This window comes from Pistacia vera, unplaced genomic scaffold (genome assembly GCF_008641045.1).
Source record: "Pistacia vera cultivar Batoury unplaced genomic scaffold, PisVer_v2 Contig1295, whole genome shotgun sequence".
NCBI classification, from domain to species: Eukaryota; Viridiplantae; Streptophyta; class Magnoliopsida; order Sapindales; family Anacardiaceae; genus Pistacia; species Pistacia vera.
Window position 1 is genome coordinate 121696 of NW_022195352.1, and position 21386 is coordinate 143081.

The following is a 21386-nucleotide window of genomic DNA, read 5'->3' on the forward strand; positions in this document are numbered from 1 at the left end:
TGATAAGCGAAAGAGGGCAAACGGCCTAGATTTTATAAATGGCGGGAATTTTTGTCCATTTTGGCGCTAATGAAAAAAGTATAAACCGGTGAAAAGCATATGAAATTTTCCTTTCGCGTTAGATTCAACACGTGTAATGGGTCATTCATCGTGAATTCTTGATTGTTAGAGTTGTAATTCAAAAATAATTTTTTTAAACAAAAATATAAACAATTTTGAATATTAATATTAATAAATATTTAACAATTTGTTTAGTACCATATTTAAAAATAGTCTTCAAATCTTAATTTGTGAAGACAATTATTAATTGTCTTTTAAATTTACACTAACTTTTAAGATTGTATTTAAAAACCGTTTTCATAATTAACTAAACTTATTTTAACAACATATTTTTAGAAGATTTGCTATATTTATTATTTTAAAAAATAATATATTTAAATTTATATCAAATGAGTCCAAAATTTTTAAGGATGTTGGATATTTGTCTAAGGTTTTCTAAATTTTTCCTTTGTAAAATGTGTGTTGTTATTAGTACATAAATTTTGTTTTCGACAAAATTAAGAAACATAGGCCTTATTAATATATAATAGAGTAATACTATACCTATATCATTTTCATACAATATTTCTCATGCAATATTATATGACAAGATATGATTGGTTAATTTATAGTTAAAATTAAACTTTCACCCAATCACATCTTGTCACATAATATTGTACGAGAAATGTTGTATGAAAATGATGTATGTGTAGTATTATTCTATATAATAATAACATCGTTCCTGTTTTTCATTATTTTTCCCTCTTAAAATTTGTGATAAGTGTTTGTATATAAGTTTTATGTTTTTATTTTCACAAAATAAAGAATTTAAGAGTAAAGAGAGAGAAAACATCCAGCCAAAAATATAAAAAACTTAATTTAAAATCAATATTTTATAACAAAATTGCAAATGAGAATAAAATAATGATATATTTAAAACAATTTCTTTGAGACAGATAAATAATAGTAATTTGAAGAGGTCGTATTTTTCATTTTTATGTTTTTAAAATATCCTTTGCAAACAACCATGCCAAACGCCTTTTAGTTGTTAACATCTTCCAATCATTTTCGATTTATCAAATAAAACATAAAACTTTCACGGAATTCATAAAATACCACACCCATATATTATCATTTGTCTTTAAAAAATATAATAACTTTGCACATACAAAGTTGAGATCTCAGCGGTTATGATTGATTAAGTGTCAATAGTATATTAACAAATTAACGACTTTTTCCCACCCAAATAATGTATTAATGACACATTCTCATCCACATATTTTTAAAATATTATTTTATTATCTAAATTTGTATTCCGTTTACTAATGAGAATATTCGGCAACAAACGGAAAGCAAAGTTGGTTTAGATTGTTAGGGATTTTGAAGAGGGAGGATCGATGAATCTTTTGGTGATGGTAGGTTGGATTTTAGTGGTCACGATTGATCGGAATTTGACTTGAGAGTTAGGATGGGCAGTTACACAAACCTTAATTACTCAATTATCAGCGATTAACGAGGTCGATAGAAGTAAGGTTTAAGAGGTTTTGATGAGTGATGATTAGAGAAGAATGGTAGTAGTGTGGGATAGTAACGCTACCGGAATCGGTAAGTGAGTATACTTTCATCATTATTTTGATAATAAAATAGTATTCTAAAAATTTATGGGTGAAAAAATGTTATTAAGCAATTATTTGGGTGAAGAAAGTCGCTTACTCTATACTAATCAAAAGAAAATAATAATTTTTTTATCGTATTAACCTACAATTAATGCAGGAGCACATGGGCATTTGGGATGGCAAGAAAATGAAAGCATTGGCATTCCCTTAAGATTTATTTCTGACGTCCATCATGTTTTGTCTTTTTTAACTTATTTGAGCGGGTCGGGTACGACAAATATCCACATAAAAGTTATGTCCTTCCCCAAACAAAATTTTAGTTGTTTGAATATATTAATGGTGATTTTAATTTAGAACACTAATTTTATATGCGAAATAAATATTTATTAAAATATACTTTTTTTGTACATTTTATTTGATGTATTTAATGTTTCATGAGGGGTTATTACAGTTTGCAATAAGGTTTCCCTAAATGACAATTGGACCAATAAAGTTGGACAAGAAATTAGAGTTTATTTTAAATGTTAATTTAAATAACTTTTAAACTATAATTAAATTTGTGTTACCATAGTGTTATTTTTTTTAACCAATTTGTGCGTATCTAAAGTAATCCTCGAAATTCATATCTCAACTAATCCTTAGGATCTAATGAATACTCTACAAACCCAAATAATCAAATAAGTTACAATGTTATTGTGATGAATAACCCTAAGGTTTGAACCAAAAAACTCAAAAAAATAACCAAACTTACTTGATTATTAGGCCAATCCCTTGGGGCTAATGTCATCCGTTTTCATTTATTTACAAAGTGTTTAGTAATATTTTTCCAAAAAAATATATAATTTTTATTTATTTAAAGTTATGTTATGAAGGAAACAATAAAAAGTTATGTTAATTCATAAATAAATAAAGAGTAAACGACATATTGCCACCCAGGGTTTGACGAAATCTCAAGTGAGTACCACAGGTTCCATTTATTCCAGATTCCCACCCTTAAAGTGACGAAAAAACGTTTGATATAACGGTAAAGGAGTAAATTGGTCATTTTACATGGGCGGCGCACGTTAGCAGACCACCACCTGTAACAGTCCTCCGGCGCACGTTAGCAGACCATCGCCGGTAAACTTTTTTGCTCTTTTTCCGACGATTTTTCCACCCAAAATCACCCTTGTCACCACCATTTGACTCCTTCAATCCTCCCCTACAAAACCCCTAACGTTTCCAGCCACGGCAGCTCACCGTTTGCCGTCCACCGCTTCATCGAAAAACGGCCGAAGAACACGAACTCTCGGCCGGCGAATGACGACGAGACGACTGCTGGGGACATGGGGATTTTATAGATCTGGATACGGTGGTTTCATTGGTGGTGTCCAATTGGATTTTCACCGCCGGAATCGACCNATTAGAATTTATTTTTAATGTTAATTTAAATAATTTTTAAACTATAATTAAATTTGTGTTACCATAGTGTTATTTTTTTTAACTGATTTATGTGTATCTCAAGTAATCCTCGAAATTCACACCTTAACTAATCCTTGGGATCCAATGAATACTCTACAAACTCAAATAATCAAATAAATTACAATGTTATGGTGGTAGATAACCTCGAGATTCGAATCAAAAAATTTAAGAAAATAAACAAACCTTCTTGATCATTAGGTCAATCTCTTGGGGTTAATGTCTTCCATTTTCATTTATTTACAAAGTGTTTAGTAATATTTTTCCAAAAAAATATAATTTTTATTTATTTAAAGTTATATTATGAAGGAAACAATAAAAAGTTATGTTAATTCGATAAATAAATAAACAATTAAATTTTAATTTGACGGTGATAAAAGAGGCATGGTGCGAAGACAGTATGGTTCCAATTTAATGCGTAACTAACACAAAAGTGAGGACTGAGCCGACAATAATCTTCTCTTTATTACTTCTTTTTCTTTAATGATGGGAATCTTATAATCAATTACTTGCTAATTCAAGAATTGTCAAACAAATAGAATATACATCAAGTAAATACAAGATAAGATAAGGTTTGATTTCAAAAAAAATATAATTTCAATACTTTTTTATATATATATGAACCTTATACGCATCTCAACCAATTCCTCGAGACCCTGAAACTATCAATAAGAATCATTTTTCATAACAGCATCAATAAAACTTTTATTTGAATTGTTTTTTTTTTTTTTATCACAAGATATCCAATCAATTCAAAACATTAATTTTTGGTATGACCATGTTTATTGCAGTGAGTGCACAACATCAATTAATTTATAAATACATTTAGAATTGAATAAAACATAAAATAATGTATGAACATTGTCAATGCAGTTTAATAAGTAACAAACATTATTATGATTATTAGTACTCAAGTCATTCCGTGAATAAGAATAATGCAATGCAATAACTCCAAAATTTAACAACTTATATGATATAGTATGATAGATATTGGCACATTAATGATGGGATGTGGAACAACTAAACAAATCCAAAATCTAACCACCCCAGACCCCACTGCTATTTTTAATACTTGCTTGACAACAACTACCAAGCAAATAATTTCATCGAATTCTTTCAATGTTCAACCATTGCTTTGTGGAATCAAATTTATTGCTCAAACACAAGATTCATATTTTTGACACCCACGTAGCCATAAGTCTTTTCTGAGTTATACCATCTCTTCAAGGTTGGTGTATTTATAAGTAGTAAATAAACCAAAGTTTAAATCGTCCGACACCCTACTACTGCTTGTTAGTAATTAATAAGATGCCGTAGTCTTGTTTTTGGCATATTTGAAATTTGAATTATGTAGTACAATAGTTGTTATAGACATTAATCCTCTTCATCATACTATATACTATATAGGATGGAGTGAATTACTCAAATTAAAAGGGATTTAATTGAATGATTCCTGCTTATGTCGTAAGTTAAACAAGTACTTAACTGCTTGTATGAAAAACATTTTTAGTACTTTATTATCATAAGAAACTGTTTTTAAAGATATGAAAGCATTTTTATCCACAAAAACACGATACCAAACATCTATTTTCTTATTATTTAGGTAATTAATATGTTATACGATCAATCCATAGAAGATAATTCTCTATTAAGAAATAAATTATTTAGATTGATTCAATTTTGAAGAAAGATATTCAGATGGACTTAGACTCCAACTAAAGTAGCCGAAGATCATGCAACTTCTTAATTTTACTTATTTGAATCTTATCTCAACTCTATCATGTAAATGAATGCTGTATAAACTCGTCACAACTTGTTTTCAGGAGCGGGGCAGTTGTTCCAAGCAAAATTTCAAATGAATCATACTATTATTTGTAAGCTTTCAAAAACAATAAAATAACAGTAGACGTAGGCTTAAGTTCTATCTCGTCAAACCACTTTAAAAATCTTATTGTCATTTACTTTTGACATTCATCACTTTCTCATTGTTGATTATCTGTAATTATACACACACACACACACACCAGTTTTGATCCCGCCAAGGTCGATCGGATCACTCTAGTTGGTGTAGATTTCTGTATTAATGTATTATAATATTTTTAATTAACATTATCTGATTTTATCATTCTGCATCTACAATTGGTCAAAAGTCAAAGTTGTTTATGAAAAGGAGTCAGGTTCCACTGTATCCAATTACAGTATAACCTCTCTATAGTGATACTCCATATAGGAATAAACTCTATGTAATTATAAAAAATTGTATTCCCATTTTTGGATAGTTATAAATAAGAATAAACTCCTCGTTGTAATAAGTTATAATTTTTCTAATTCTCATCTTAAGGAAAGTTGCCTCCACATAGTAATAACTATCTGTATATTGTAAAAAAATATATGTTATGTTACATTAAAGTTTTAAGATGAGACAAAATATTTATCTAAAATTGTTTGGGACAATGATTTATGCTTTAAAGTTGATACCACATTTTTTAACTTACGAGTATATTACTCGCTAGCATAGACATCTTCTTGTTGAAGCCATAATATTTCTAGCGTCTCAAGTATGTTTAGAGCTTCTTGGCATAAATTGTTTTTTGTATCTCCGTGCTATCATATTCATAATTATTTCCTTTCAATTATTGTCTAATTGTAACAATGATTTCTTCTCCAAATAAAACATATATGACTTGTTGTTCATTTGGATGATTGAGAAATATACTAATATCCATTCGATTAGTGTAGTGAAGTTGTCGAATATAATCACTCAATTCTACTAGGACTTTTTGATTCTCCTCCTCAACTTAATTTGTAACTTGTAATTCATCGACATCGGGAGTCCTAATCTTGCAATGTTTAAAATAATTGATAATTGTTTGTGGCTTCACATCAATTGACCATACATAACTGTATTTACAATTCTATCAAGAACACTTATATTTGTTAGTTCTAAGACATGATCTTCTATTCGTTTTAAAAGTAGACAATTGAAGCGCTGAATTTGAAATCATAATACTATTAAAACATGAATTTAAATCTTAATATTGTATTATTAAAACATAAATTATAAAATAAAAAAATTTGTAACTACATCACTATTAAATAATAACTTATTTATGATAATAAAATTAATTAGTTTCTTCGTCATTATGAATATTGGGAGATTTTACTGTATAAATTCTTTACCTTTAATTACTTTAATACTCTCCAAAATACAGGATGAAGTGAAGTGTAGTGAACTGCTTCTGGTACTGCCACGGTTACCCGCGTAGTTTTCTAACTTTAATATACCCGACATAAAAGTCTCATCTCATTTCATCATGCCAGCTCTTAGTCGCTCCCTTTACTCTCTCTATAACATGATAATGTCTCCACATTAATTCTTTCCCAAATTAACATAAATCATCAACTTTTTGGTTAAGTTTCATCACAAAGAAGAAAGAAAGAAAGGTTTGGGTTTGATGAGTGACCAACTATCAAGGCCAAGTTCAATCTTTGGTCTTCGTTTATGGATAGTTGTCGGTGTATGTGTAGGAGCAGCATTTGTGCTGCTTCTCTTCCTCATCTCTCTTTGGCTCACTTCGAAACGTTCCAAAATCAAACATAATAAATCTTTTTCAAAGGACCCTACTAATAATACAATACCTATCATCTCTAAAGACATCCAAGAAGTCAGAGTTCAATCTCATCCTCATCCAGAGCCCGATCCCATCACCGGCATAGAAGGGCAGGCCTTGCTTCTCCCTCGAGAAGAAGAGAGCCCTACTGGATATCATAAGATTCACGTTGAGATCGGTAAAGATCATAGAATATGTTATCCTGGGAATGGGAGTGGCGAGGCACGTTCAGGTGGTGGTGGTGGTGCTGACCAAGTGGCTGCGGTGGTGCCTGAGGTGTCGCACTTGGGTTGGGGTCATTGGTATACTTTGAGAGAGCTTGAGGTTTCAACAAATTATTTTGCTCATGAAAATGTTATTGGTGAAGGTGGGTATGGGATTGTTTATTATGGTCTTTTGGAGGATAACAATCAGGTAGCTGTTAAAAATTTGCTCAATAACAGGTTTGCAATTGCAACTTTCAGTCATTTATTTCTTGTTACTTTTGAGTTTGCGTTACTGTCTTTGGAATTTGGTGTGGTATGGTTGCTTAAATTTGAAGAGTAACTAATACAAAACTTATCAAATCCATTAATATTAATGTTAGAGCAAATGATTAGTTGCTGTGTCTGACAACGAATAGGGGACAAGCTGAGAGGGAGTTTAAAGTTGAAGTGGAAGCAATTGGAAGAGTTCGGCATAAGAATTTAGTGAGATTGCTCGGCTATTGTGCTGAGGGAGCTCATAGGTACTCTGCTTTTACCTAATTTGCCTTGCTGTTTATATTTGAAGTTTAAGTCTTATAGTTGTGCACAGTGCACACTACAGTTTACAAGTGTTCAAATAATATGGGGTATATTAATTTTATTAAAGTGGTGCACATATGTATGAATATCACTGATGATTACTTTTTGTGTTTTTTTTTTTTTTGTGATAAGGATGCTTGTATATGAGTATGTGAATAATGGAAACTTGGAACAATGGCTTCACGGGGATGTAGGGTCTTGCAGTCCTCTTACTTGGGAGATTCGGATGAATATTATCCTGGGTACAGCAAAAGGGTATAGTGTAAATTTACAGTTTCATTTCAGCTTTTTATTAATCCAATTTGATTTTCCAACTCCTGCCTCTCATCTATGTCATAGTCCATGGTCTTAACTCGACTATTTATTCAGGTTAAGTTATCTACATGAGGGACTTGAGCCCAAAGTTGTTCACCGTGATATAAAATCAAGCAATATTTTACTTGACAAGCAATGGAATTCCAAGGTTTCAGACTTCGGCCTTGCCAAGCTCCTAGGTTCAGAGAGCAGTTACATCACAACCCGTGTAATGGGAACATTTGGGTCTGTAGAATTTTCCTGTCTCTGCCTTTGGTTGTGTCTACAAAAGAGATTTTAACATTTTTGGGCTTTTGCAGTTATGTGGCTCCTGAATATGCAAGTACAGGTATGTTGAATGAACGAAGTGATGTGTATAGTTTCGGGATTCTTATTATGGAAGTAATTTCTGGGAGGAACCCAGTTGATTATAGCCGGCCTCCAGAAGAGGTTTGCTCTAAATTCTTAACATCATTTTCTGAGTGATTCATCTGGACTGTCCTTAAAGGTTTCTTCCCTCTATATTTGCTCCGTTGAGTTAAATTTATATTCAAGAATTTTGCAGGTTAACTTAGTTGAGTGGCTTAAGAAGATGGTTTCTAACAGGAATCCGGAGGGAGTGCTGGATCCCAAGCTACCAGAGAAGCCTAATTCCAGGTCTTTAAAACGGGCTCTGCTTGTAGCTTTACGTTGTGTAGACCCAAATGCAACGAAGCGACCCAAAATGGGCCATGTGGTACATATGCTTGAAGCTCAAGAGACCCTCTTGAAAGATGTATGTATCTAGTTCTGCTTACAAGCTTATTTAGTTTCACTAGTACAGTATAAAATAGTTTATGATGTTCAGAACCAACAGGATTTCTTTTTTGTTAAAACATATGGGCTTATTAACTATTTGTAATCCAGCTGTAGTTCATTTATGCATTCAAACTCATGAAATTTCCGGCCTTCCCCCTTCACCTTCAACTCTCCAGAAAAATGATGAAGAGAATCAATTTGTCCCTTATTGTTAGATATAAAATATAAAATTTCAAAATTTACCCTTTGATGCTTTAGCCTAAGCAATTGGTTCCAGGATCGTAGAGGTGCAAGGGACACAGGAGGACCACTTCGTGACAGTCCAAAAAATGGGTTAATTAAGAAGCAGGGGACGGAACCAGGTGGCGACAAAAGGTACGAAAGTGGGGTGCATGCCAATGAGGAAAGATGCCAACATGAAGAAATCCAAGAAGAAAATCTTTGAAAAGTTACCGACAACGTCAGGAGTGGATTCAATATTATGTACTGTCCACTTATAAGCTTTATCTACTTTTGTGACTTTCACTTATGGTGCTCTATATTATTTTTGCTTCTGCAATCACATTTGATTTAGCTCCGCTATAAGATTCAATTCAAAGACTGTAATCAATCCTTTTTTCAGATAAACTTTGTGCTGGAGGCCTCCGTAATCAGATATTTATTTACATTGTTAAATAATTTTTTTTCCATATAAGTTAAATTTTGGATGATTGTTAGATTTGCTTATACTGCAACTTTAATGTTCCTTTGATTACAGAATATTACAAATATAAAGAGATATATATGGAAGTATTTCAATTTCAAAGCATTCAACATGTATGATGAAGCAAAATTTCACACTTGAAGTTCCTCGAATTAATCAGACTACATTAGTTGGTCAGAGTGGGAGAAGTTTATCAATTAATTGGGGTCCCTATAGTAACATGGCTTGTTAGACCAGTCTTTTATAACCCAAGGCAGATAGGGATGTTCCCTTCTTGTGTTGCAAAAAACATGGTCCCCGCTATCGATGATTTTTAAGTGTTTTTAAGTCCTTTCAGAGTTAAAAGTCAAGGCAAGGTTTCCTTTTACTTGCGTTTCTTATGTTGACGTAAATAATTAAAGCTTTCCCTTTTTCCTTTTGATGCGTGCCTTTGGATCATTGGGCGTGTTGTTCTTCGATGTACTGTTATAATTAAAACATTCAATTCGACATTTATTTCCTTCACCTTTGAAAAAGTGAAACTGAAACTGTGTTAAGAGTGATGACCCGCCTGAACCATTGTTCAACTGCCCCATAGCCAAATTATGATTGTTTGAGAAAGTTAGAAGCAGCTCAGCAGAAAGTGGCCCAAGGTTTAATGCCCAAGAACATGGGATGCTTCAAACTTCAAAAATGAATTGGTAACTGTACTCTTGGAAATTCCAGGCCTAGAGATTTAACACCTGTGGATTAATATGAAAATACAAGGGGGTTATCCAGACAGCCCCCATGTTTACCAGCTGGGATTTCCTCCCAGTTGGGCAAATGCACATGATCTTCAATTTTCATTGAAACTGACGTCCTTAGCCTTCCATTTAAACGGTCCCATGTTTATCTTTAAAGCTTCCAGGTTTTTATTTTTCTTTTCTTTTCTTTTCGTTTTTTGTGTGCCAGTGCAAGTGGTAAAACAGGATTTGAACCTCTCCTCCTCCAGCTGGACAATATATCATTAGAGTAACCCCTACTCACTTCTTTTACTCAACTTTGTTAAACACACAAAGGTGAAGTGAGTAGAGAGTGTGAGTAAGGTTAGCATTACTCATATCATTATCCGGTCAAGAAACTCCTGCTAGTAAATGTGGGTGGATCAATAACTTTTGTAGAATTTTAGTAATCCTAAGGACAAGCATTTATAGGAGCCACAAGATTACGAAATGCAGAAAATTTCTGGGAGGTTTCTCCCAGAAAGTATCTTTGAATGGATGGGCAAAAAATTGCGTTCAAGAAGGAGGCATTTTCACATTTTAATTACATTGGTAAATGGTAACTACATTCAGTCTCTACATGACTGGCCAGAATCACAGCGGAAGAATTTTTTTTGGCATAATATGGAATAAAATAAACCAGAATAAGCCGTAGTGTAATCCTTAGTAAAATTTGCAACTTTATTAGAGTTAGCGTTCATCATTCTCAAACCTCATCTTTAGATTAATTAAAATTAAGGACCTCAGGCTGAAGGCTGGAGTCTGAAGAAGCAATTACAATAAAGATGGTAGTTTTCTAAGATGGTTTTATACATAGGCTAGTCTAAGTGCGGAAAGCTTTAGCACGGATGCAAGGTCGCATGAAAAACTTATAAATCATAACATACTAAATGAGAATACAAATATCCGTTAATAATTAATATGCCCTCGCAGTTAAAAAAATAAAGATGAAATAACACAAGCCTTTATTGATGATTCAACAATAATAATAGAGTTGCGGCCATAACTGTCCCGAACAACCATTGTAAAGCAGGTCTACTCTCCATATAAGCACTGTTATTACTACTTTGTGTAGGAGTTTGAGAAGCTGCAGCTGCAGGTGGAGGAGGAGCAAGTTTTGGGACGTCGCATGTACCAAATGTGGCATTTTCCTGCGCATATACAACAAATCTCAGGTCAAGTCTAACTATAAGAGGATTTTTAATTCTTTTCACCGATATTTGATAATAATTTAAAATGTTTGCTGTATTTACCTACCAAAAAGAAAAATCATCTAAAGCAATGTAATACCTTAACATTTTACGATTGCAGGAGATATCAAGCAAATATTTAAACTGACTATAAAATGACAGACTAGGTGCTCTATTTGAATTCACAGCAAATGATATAATGGTCCATTCATAAGTTGAATGTGGATGATAACACTACAAAATAATTTTGATAACAAACCTTGCAATATGCTACATTATCACATCCACAAGTAAGATGACCATTTGCTTCATCGGTGGCTTCTGGGGCTCCTCCACCATCACTCCTCTGCAATGAAAAGTCAAAAAATTTATCAGAGATCTTCAATCCATTTTTTTTTTTTTTAACATTTCTATTTCTAGGTTGGAGAAAATACAGCTCTATTAGCCAGTTCTATAAAATATAGAACAGCCTAACTACCTGGTAATAATCAACAGAAATGAAGTTTGGCCACCGCTTGGCACTAGCTTCATAGCAAGTGTTCATCATCTTGGCTAGTGCATCTGAATTGTCCACACAAGCTCTTGAAAGATTGGGATTGGTAGGAAAGTAGTTCATAAGAACCAGTGACATATTTTTTGTGTCCATAGGAGAAGATTCCGCCCTATTTGGACATGAACCAGCAACCATGCCCTCATTTCCATCTGCAATGCCAACTCACTGTCAAAACTACTTTTCATGTCCAAGGAAAATAATGCAAAATTAGATAGAGTACAACGTGCTGATCTGCGTGAATTTTAGTTTGCCAAAATAACAAAGACAGAGATGCCACTTAGTTCAAACTAATAAATCCACTACACAGATGTTACGATAATCTTGTGGAAGTGCTGAAAGAAAACACAAAAAGATAATTGCCATACAATCTAGTAAGAGATTTTTCTACATTTGGTTCTGCTTCAGTACTGTTAGTCATTTCAAAATTTATCAAAAATTTCAAAGAATTAGAACTTGGAATCCAAAATCAGTATGTATATGAAGACACAATTTGATAGGTTCTTAAAACAGAACTCACACTGATTTTCTACCACATATTTCCACTGGTAAGCTATTCCCTCAGATTCTTTAGTTGATTTAGAGCTGAAGACCACCAATCGCTGATTCTGCTTAACCATATCGTCCACTGTTGGCCAGTCTTCACCACTCTTGGGCATTGCTGACAAAGGAAACAAGTATTTGCTTAGACCAGCTGCATTGAAAACCTTTGTCAAGCCTTGTGAGGATGTCACATAGTCCTCGATAAAAATAGTAATGATCTCAGACGGGTTTGCTTCTAGAAATACTTGGATCTCTTTAAGTACATCAGTTGCTGGTGCCTAAGAGAAATTAGAATTGTTACACCATTTATATCAAAAAGAGGAAGTCACCTCTAATTATATGAAATTTCAGGAACAATCAAGCATCACTAGATTATGGGGATGCACTTACAAATGCTGTATAGTTGATACACTTGCCACCAGTTGAGTGACATAACCAAACGTCATTGTTGAAGTCATACATGTCCAGCATAAGCCCTCTAACTCCATTCTACAAGATAACACAAATCTAAGCTGAAAGTTACTACGAAGTTGCACCTTAATCTAATTTTGAAAAACAAAACTCAATTAAGTCTCACCCTCATAGCAGCATTAGCACTATCACGCAATTTTGCTTCAATTCGAAGCAATATAATTTAGAGAAAACAAAGCCAAGAAAATGTAAGAAAAGTTTTACCTAAAAACAGAGAATTTCCTCATAAAATTAGCATACTTTTCCATCTAATTCTAAACAAGAGGAATGGTAAAAGAGTAGATTTTTATAGTCCTCAAAAGAACGTTCTCATGAAATAGAATGTGGTGGAATACGACCACCGATTAAGTCAAAGTTATTGAATGTTATGAACTTAAAATGAAGTTTCAAATCTTCTAAAAAAAAAAAAAATTAAATTGTTCATAGAGAAGATTGCATCCAAATGTGAAATGATTCCGGTTGGTCAGCTTTCTAATCTTATTTATTAATCTAAAGAGACAACAGACTGCTTATTTTCCAAAGGACAACTAAGGAGGCTTACGCATATATTTGACAACAAAACTTAAAAGCTGAGAAACATGTGTCTTACCTTAAGTTGATTGGTGACAGAATCTTCTTGGTTCATAGGAGATATAATAAATGATCCAATCGGCGATTTTGTACCCATAATAGCGTAAGAGTTATGCGTTGTCAACCATGAGTATTTGTTAAATGCCAAACCCTTCACCTAACCGAAACCAAAACCAAAACCAAACCCACATGCACCAACAAAATCAATCCAATAATTTAATACTCAAAACAACTTAAACATAGAAAATGAAACGGACCTTCGATGTGGGATTTAATGGTCGGATCTGGGTACATCTGCTTCTCGTGTTTCCATTAGCAGGGCATGTTTGACATGATAATCCTGAGTCACAAGTATTCTGAGAAGAACAAGTCTCTCCGATCTATTCAACATTCGCACAAACGTTATTAACAATCATTCAAGCAATCGACATTTACCAAAAAAAAAAAAAAGGGAAAACATTTTACAGAGAAGAAGCAATTGGAATGATTACCTTGATACCGGAAGAACATGCAACTGAGATGAAGAGAACGAGGATGAACAAGAATGTTCCCTGCAATGTTTCATGTTAGGATTAAGTATTTTCCCAGATAAAAACAATAAAAAAAGGAAACAAGCAAGTTTGCGAATGTTAAGAAAGATGTTTTGCATGCCTTCATTTCAGGATCTGGAGAGAGAAGGGACAGCTATTGGGGGGCAGTTTAAACTGGTTTTTGAACTCAGTTCAGTTTGCGTGAAAATGTGAATATGAGAGACTAACTCAAAAGGCAACGTTATCAATGAAATTTTGTTAAGAGAGGGAACGCGTCGCGGTTTCGTTAGGTGTACTAGTTGTCGATGGCGATGTTTGGGTCCTTAATTAGATAATAATTTGTTGAAGGTTTTTCTGGATTTAGATATTCTATAAATAGTATCAATACAGCAAGGCCGTGTTCAATTTTTTATTTCTGATATTAAGGAAATGTGCGGTTCAGATGTTTTGAGATCAATTTGACTTAAACGTTTCTCACATTTTGCTATAATATATAATAAAATTAGGATTCTACAAGATTAAAAAAATTATATTGTATCCTGTTTTACATGATCAAATTAAATTGCAGGCCACGAGTGTTATTTAATTATATTAAATATCATATTAACTAGCGATTATGCAGAAATTTGAAGAAATAAAAAGAAATTTCATTTTCTATGTATGAAAATTTGTCCACCAAAACTCTAAGAGATTGGCTTAGTGATAAAAAATGTTTCCTCTTCTCATTGATTTCTTAGATTCAAACCATCTTGAGATCATCTATCATATTTGTGACTTTCCTAAAACATTAGAATTATAGGATGTTTAGTAGACCACAAAATTAATTGAAATACACATAAGTTGATTCGAATTACCAATTATAAAAAAGAAAAAATTTGTCCACCAATTCAACAAAAGCAATCATGCATGTTTTAAACGATTTCTGTGTCAATAGTAACAATTATATGATGCGATTTTGATGGACAAACGATGGGATGATACATATGGTTTTATTAATGGATATAGAGACAGGCATTTCTGCGAAGAATTTGCATTATATTATAAAAATAAATAACGAAGATGAATACTAAAATTGATTAAAGAAATTGAAAGATAACATTTGAAAGTTAATTAAGAATAATAATACTATTCTACGTTGAGATTAACATTGGCATATTCAAAGGTTAACGTTAGTAATTTAATATTCAATGTGACATATATGATATACCCACTTTAGTTGACACAGTCGTGGTAAAAGCAAGAATATTTTATAATGATCCATTTTATATTGTGAAAGTAGGTTTTTTATTAGCATTCTAGAATTTTTTGGCAATTGCAAGATAGACAAGTATACTATATTTGCTTAAAAAGAGATTCCCTTGGGCTTTAAACTTTCATTACACTTATAAAAACGCAAAGGGACTTTCAAAAGAACTGCACTTTCAGAAAGTCTACTTAGGACATTTGGTGCAGCTTTTTGACGAGATCTTGTAGGAAATACCTAATATCTTGTTTGTTGGGCTATCTATATCTACTTTCATTTTAATCCAACGGAACGGCGCTCGGGTGGACGGCCCATTATTTCCAAGTCCAGCCGTATACTGGGCCTGCCACAACTCCAGTAGTGGAAATCCCAGTGCAAAATCGACAAGCTTTTGTTTTCTTGCAAGTTCCATTAATTGGAAATGGAAAGCATGCTGGTGTTACTTGCAGAAACCACAACTTTTCACCAATAACCGGACTCAACAGCACGTTTTTGTTTTCTTTACTGCTTCAATCAAGGGAACCAGTGCCTTTTGCATTTTTCCCCATCTTCCTTTCCAATTTTTTGAAATACATAATTCATATCACATATACTCACCATAAAAAACATATCAACAGAGCTTCTATTTTAAATTTTAAAGTGCTTATTTCTCTTAATAATCGATAAGGTGCTTGTGGGATCTGTCCTTTGTCCAGACTCTAGCAGCAAAATGGACAATGATGATGTGTTTCCACTAACACTAACCACCCTTGCTTTTAGCAACGAAAGTTTTTGGTTAATAATTCATAAATGATGCTCACTATAGTGAAGGAACCTCTCTTCTTAAAATTAAATCTCAAGGGGAAAACTATTGTATATGTAGCTGATTAAGAGTCTAAAGGGCTTTGTTTTGGTACCATGGCAATTCTGATGGTCAAAGTTTTACCAGTAGTTCTGTTTCTAATCTTCTATGTTAGCTCCTCTGTGCACGATCTGATATTACATCATTCACATGGACATATCAGCTATGCCTAAAGCTTACTCTGACCACCATAGCTGGTATTTGTCCATGCTTTCTCATATCAGAGACTTCTAATTCAGCTGCAACTGCAACCACCACCACTATCCTTAATTCTAAATTTATCTATGCTTATACAATTCTATCCATGGATTTAGCGCAGTTCTTACTGCTTGAGCTGAAGCTCTTAAAAAGTTTCCAGGCTACATTTCTTCCACTAGGGAACTCCTCTTACAGTTCACACAACGCACACTTCTCAATTTCTTGGCTTGAGTTCATTCTCTGGTGCCTGGGCGGCTCAAATTATGGTGAAGATGTCATAATTGGTTTAGTTGATACTGGAATTTGGCCAGAGAGTCAGGTTTTAATGATCAAGGAATGACAAAAGTTCCATCCAGATGGAAAGGAAAAATGCATGGCTGGTACCCAGTTCAACTCTTCCTTGTGTAACAAGAAACTCATTGGGGCTCGGTTTTACAACAAGGGTCTGATTGCTAACATCGAAGTTGAAAATTCCAATGAACTCTCCCCGGGATGTCAGTGGACATGGAACATACTTCCTCCATAGCTGCTGGTAGCTATGTAAAAGGTGCATCTATTTTGGTTATGCCACTGGCACGCTAGAGGCATGGCTCCTCGAGCTCGTTTGGCTATGTACAAAGTGTTTGGAAATATGGGGTCTATTCATCTGATGTTGTAGCAGCAATAGACCAAGCATTGCAAGGGGGTTAATGTTTTGTCTCTGTCTTTGGGCATAGGCTAGATGATACACTTTTGGAAAATGATCCAATTGCGGTAGCTACTTTTGCTGCCATGGAGAAAGGTATATTTGTGGTAGCATCGTCTGGAAATGATGGTCCTTTGTACTGGAGTTTAATCAAGGGGCACCATGGCTAGTGACCGTTGGTGCAGGCTTAGATCGTGAATTTGAAGGAATTTTAACTCTGGGGAGTGGTGTTAAAATTAACTTCAATTCTTGTATCCTGGGAATTATTCTTCAAGTAGAATGCCCCTTGTTTACATGGACGAATGTGAGTGTGACAGAATTGAAGAAAGTAAAAAACGCCATTATGTGTGCAAGGATAATTTGAGTATAGCGGTCAAGTTGTAAATGAATCTCTGCAGGAGTTTCCGGAGCTGTTTTCATCTCCAACTCTTCTTATTCAGAGCTCTACACCCGAAGTTCATTTCAGCAGCATTGTGGGTACATGATGGCCAATCAATTATAGACTACATAAAGAAGAACATTAACCCAACAGAAGCTTTCAATTTCAGAACACGGTTATTGGTACAAAGCCAGCACCAAGGGTAGATAGCTATAGCTCCAGAGGTCCATTTCTGAGTGCCCAAGTATCCTAAAGCCAGACCTTTTGGCCCCTGGCTCATTAATCTTAGGATCATGGTCTCCAATCAGTTCAGTTGCTAAGGTTGGATCACATCTCTTGTTTAGCAATTTCAATCTCTTTATCAGGCACCTCCATGGCGACGCCACACGTGGCAGGCGTAGCTGCTTATAAAGGCAGCGCACCCTGATTGGAGTCCTGCAGCCATTCGGTCAGCCCTTGTGACCACAGCCAATTCATTAGACAACACTTTAGTCCTATTGAAGATGTTGCAAATGATAATTTGCCAGCAAGCCACTGGACATAGGAGCTGGTCATATTACTCCAACAAGGCTCTTAATCGGTCTGTCTACGATGCAACGGCAGAGGATTACATAGCTTCTTGTGCCATGAACTACACAAACACAAATTCAAATCATCACAAAGTCCTCTCACAATTGCATTAACCGGTCTTTGGATCTGAACTACCGCTCTTTTATTGTTTCTTTAACAATTATGATTCAAATCCAGAAGATAAAATTGTACAAGAATTTGGAGGACAGTAACTAATGTTGAAGAGGTAGGAGCAAGTACACTGCAAATCTGACAGGATGGATGACTTAAAGGTCTTTGTGGAGCCTCAGAGATTGGTATTCAAGCAAAAGTTTGAGAAGAAAAATAAGCTTAGTTTGGAGGGTCCAAAATTGTTGAAAAAGGTCGTGGTTTATGGTTCTTTAAATGGGTAGATGACAATGGTAAGTATGTGGTGAGAAGCCCAATTGTGGCCACAAGCCTTGTCCCAGAATCGCCTTGAATGTATTATTGGGCAGTCATGATTGTATTATAAGGTGATAGATATTTAATTTAGTTTTTCTGCCACCTTTCTTTCTTGGTTTTATTTCTTTTTATCCCATTCTTTCCCTGATCTTTTGTCCATTGTTTATTTATCTTCACATCATCATATCAATAAAGCAAAACTGCCAAGCACTTTCCAGGAAAAAGTCCTCCTGCCAAATGCCTTGCTTAGGTGGAAAGGACATCATGCATTACTAAATTACATTTGATGTCTTATCGGTTTCTATAATCTCGCAAGATAGATTCTGCAATTACCTGAACTGGGATAATAACAGGCCATGAGGGTTTCCTTAATTTATACAGTTAGAGCATGAATTCAAATCAGGTCCGTTAAAATATCAATTTTGCGAGTAGTCAGTACCACGAAAACCTGTGAACCTACTTGGAATGGTTGAGCTCGTGGTTATTGTGGACGAGAATAGAGAGAAACTGCTGATTAACAGTTTGTTATGTCAGATGAATCAAAGTCAAGAATGGCATGCAACCACATGTTGGGCAGAAATTATGATTTCACCGATAGCTCATGAGTAAGCAACAGTGCTTTCGACACCTATTAAAAGCAAAAGATGCAACATTGAAGTAGTTACTACGTGGTTGTTTTTGGGGCTGAAAGCCTGAAACACTGCGGTGGTGGAATATAAAATTAGAGATAAACACATAAGCAGGTTTTGTTTGTTAAGAATGCAATAAGAAATGGAAGACCCCAGGCAACAGTATTGGTTAGAAACAGAGCTTTTCATGTGAAGCAATAAGCAATCACTTACATTTACCTTCATGGCTAAGCTGACTCTAGAACTTATGTGCTTCTTCACCTTCTCAGCCTCACCTCACGCCACAACCAGACACATACATTGTTCATATGAACTTGTCAGCTATGCCAAAGGTTTTCATGCACCAATTTGGATGGTACTCGCCACACTTTCTTCAATATCACACGGCATTAAATAAATACTACCACGCCACACAATGAGCATTCCTTCAAAGCATATATATACTTACACTAATGTAATCCATGGTTTTGTGCAAGTCTTCTCATTAGAGTTACAATCCTTCAAAATTCCCCTGGCTATCTATCTTCCATGAGATGTGCCTGTCATAGCACACACAACCCACACATCGCGATTTCTGGCCTAAGCTTGACCACTGGGGCATGGCCAAGTTCTAATTTTGGGAAGATGTAATTATTGGTTGGTAGACTCTGGAATATGGCAGAGAGCGAAAGTTTTAGTGATGTTGGAATGGCGAAGTTCCAGCTAGATGGATGCGTGGAGGGTACCGGCTTTAATATTCAATGTGCAACAGAAGCTTATCGGAGCTCGATTTTTCAACAAGGGTTTGCTTAGTAATAAACCCAATGTCACTGTCTTAATGAATTCACTCGGATACTGATGGACATGGAACTCATACTTCGTCAACTGCAGCAGGAATTATGTTAAGGGGCATCTTTCTTTGGTTATGCCAAGGGAACGCACGGGGAATGGCCCGCGGTCTCATTTAGCAATGTACAAGGTGTTATGGGATGCTGGTGCCTATGCATCAGATGTTATTGCAGCAATGACCAAGCAATCGTTGATGGTGTTGATGTCATTTCGTTATCATTGGCTAGATGGAGTTCCATTGTATGAGGATCCTGTTGCCATGGCCTCATTTGCTGCCACGGAGAAAGGTATATTTGTGGGATCATCAGCTGGAAATGAAGGGCCTTGGTTGGTACTGTGCACAATGGCATTCCATGGATATTAAATGTTGCTGCTGGTACAATAGTCGTAATTTTAATGGGATTATTACTCTTGGAAATGGAGTTTCACATTGGGATCTTCTCTTTACATTGAAATTCATCTCAAAGCCGCCTACCACTTGTTTTCATGGATGCATGCGATAATTTAGACAAGCAAACAAGTAGGGACAAAGTCATTGTTTGTGAAGATAAGAAAGAATTGTAGGCATCAAGTTAAGAATGCTGCTGCGTCAAGAGTGGCAGGAGGAGTCTTCATATCCAACAGTTCCTACTTGGAATTTTTCGTTGAAACCTCCTTTCCAGCATTATTTCTTCACCCAAGAGGGTCAAGCAGTCCTTGGTTACATAAAAAAAACCTCTAACCCAACAGCAAGTATGCAATTTAGATTGACTCAAGTGGGTGGAAACCAGCCACCACGGTCGCTGCTTACAGTTCTAGAGGACCATCTTCAAGTTGTCCTAGCATCTTAAAGCCTGACATATTGGCTCCTGGCTCTTTGGTTTAGCATATGGACTAAACAAGTCCTGTAACTGATTTTGGAGCAAATGATCTTTTCGGTGAATTCAACATATAAACGGAACATCCATGGCTTGTCCTCACGCAGCTGGAGTTGCAGCCATTTTAAAGGGTGCACACCCCAAATGGAGTCCTGCAGCCATTCGATCTGCAATGATCACCACAGCTGATCCATTTGACAACACACTTAGCGCTATTAAAGAACTTGGAAATCATGACAAACCAGCAAGTCCTTGGCCATGGGTGCTGGTCATATAAATCCAACAAAGCATTAGACCCTGGACTCATTTATGATGCAACTGCAGAAGATTATGTAAAGCTCCTATGTGGGATGAACTACACTGCAGAGCAAATTCAGATGATTACAAAATCATCTTCTTATAAATGTTCAAATCCATCAAGCTTGGATTTGAATTACCCTTCTTTTATTGTTCTTCAATGAACCGATGCATCTTCGGGGAAAAACTTGTGCATAATTTTCAGAGAACAGTGACTAATGTGGGAGACGGAAAGGCACATTATACAGCTAAGGTGGCACCAATGACAGGTTTCAAGGTGAATGTTGTGCCAAACAGGTTGTTTTGAACACAAGTATGAGAAGAGAAGCTACAAACTCAGTATAGAGGGGCCAAAAGTAATGAAAGAATTAGTAGTTCATGGTTCTCTTAGTTGGGAGATGCTGAAGGCAGGATGTGGTGAGAAGTCCAGTTGTAGTAACCAGAGTTAAACCATAAGACACAAGTTTTGTGAAAAATAAAGAAAAGCACGAATAAAAGTGTATTACTAAGGTGCTCCTCCCATTATGTTAAATTG

At 34.9% G+C, this 21386-nt stretch overlaps 2 protein-coding genes and 2 pseudogenes across 2 annotated transcripts; 3 read left to right on the forward strand and 1 right to left on the reverse strand.

The window, feature by feature from the left end:
* Positions 1-6423: 6423 nt before the first annotated feature.
* On the forward strand, positions 6424-9292 carry LOC116121981 (probable serine/threonine-protein kinase At1g01540). The gene is made up of 7 exons (XM_031407884.1): positions 6424-7167; positions 7347-7451; positions 7642-7764; positions 7879-8049; positions 8124-8253; positions 8369-8578; positions 8879-9292. Exons 1-7 carry the CDS (start codon positions 6569-6571, stop codon positions 9044-9046), a joined length of 1506 nt encoding a protein of 501 aa, XP_031263744.1. The 5' UTR covers positions 6424-6568; the 3' UTR covers positions 9047-9292.
* Positions 9293-10995: 1703 nt separating this feature from the next.
* LOC116121968 (PI-PLC X domain-containing protein At5g67130) lies at positions 10996-14224 on the reverse strand. Its single transcript, XM_031407867.1, has 9 exons — positions 14023-14224; positions 13863-13922; positions 13629-13751; positions 13391-13528; positions 12721-12819; positions 12308-12608; positions 11716-11939; positions 11497-11583; positions 10996-11198 (listed from the first exon to the last, which is right to left on the reverse strand). The coding sequence occupies exons 1-9, from the start codon at positions 14026-14028 to the stop codon at positions 11013-11015; spliced, it is 1224 nt and encodes a 407-aa protein (XP_031263727.1). The 5' UTR covers positions 14029-14224; the 3' UTR covers positions 10996-11012.
* A 1905-nt stretch (positions 14225-16129) lies between these two features.
* Positions 16130-18277, forward strand: LOC116121972 (annotated as a pseudogene).
* Positions 18278-19092: 815 nt separating this feature from the next.
* Positions 19093-21300, forward strand: LOC116121973 (annotated as a pseudogene).
* Positions 21301-21386: the final 86 nt, after the last annotated feature.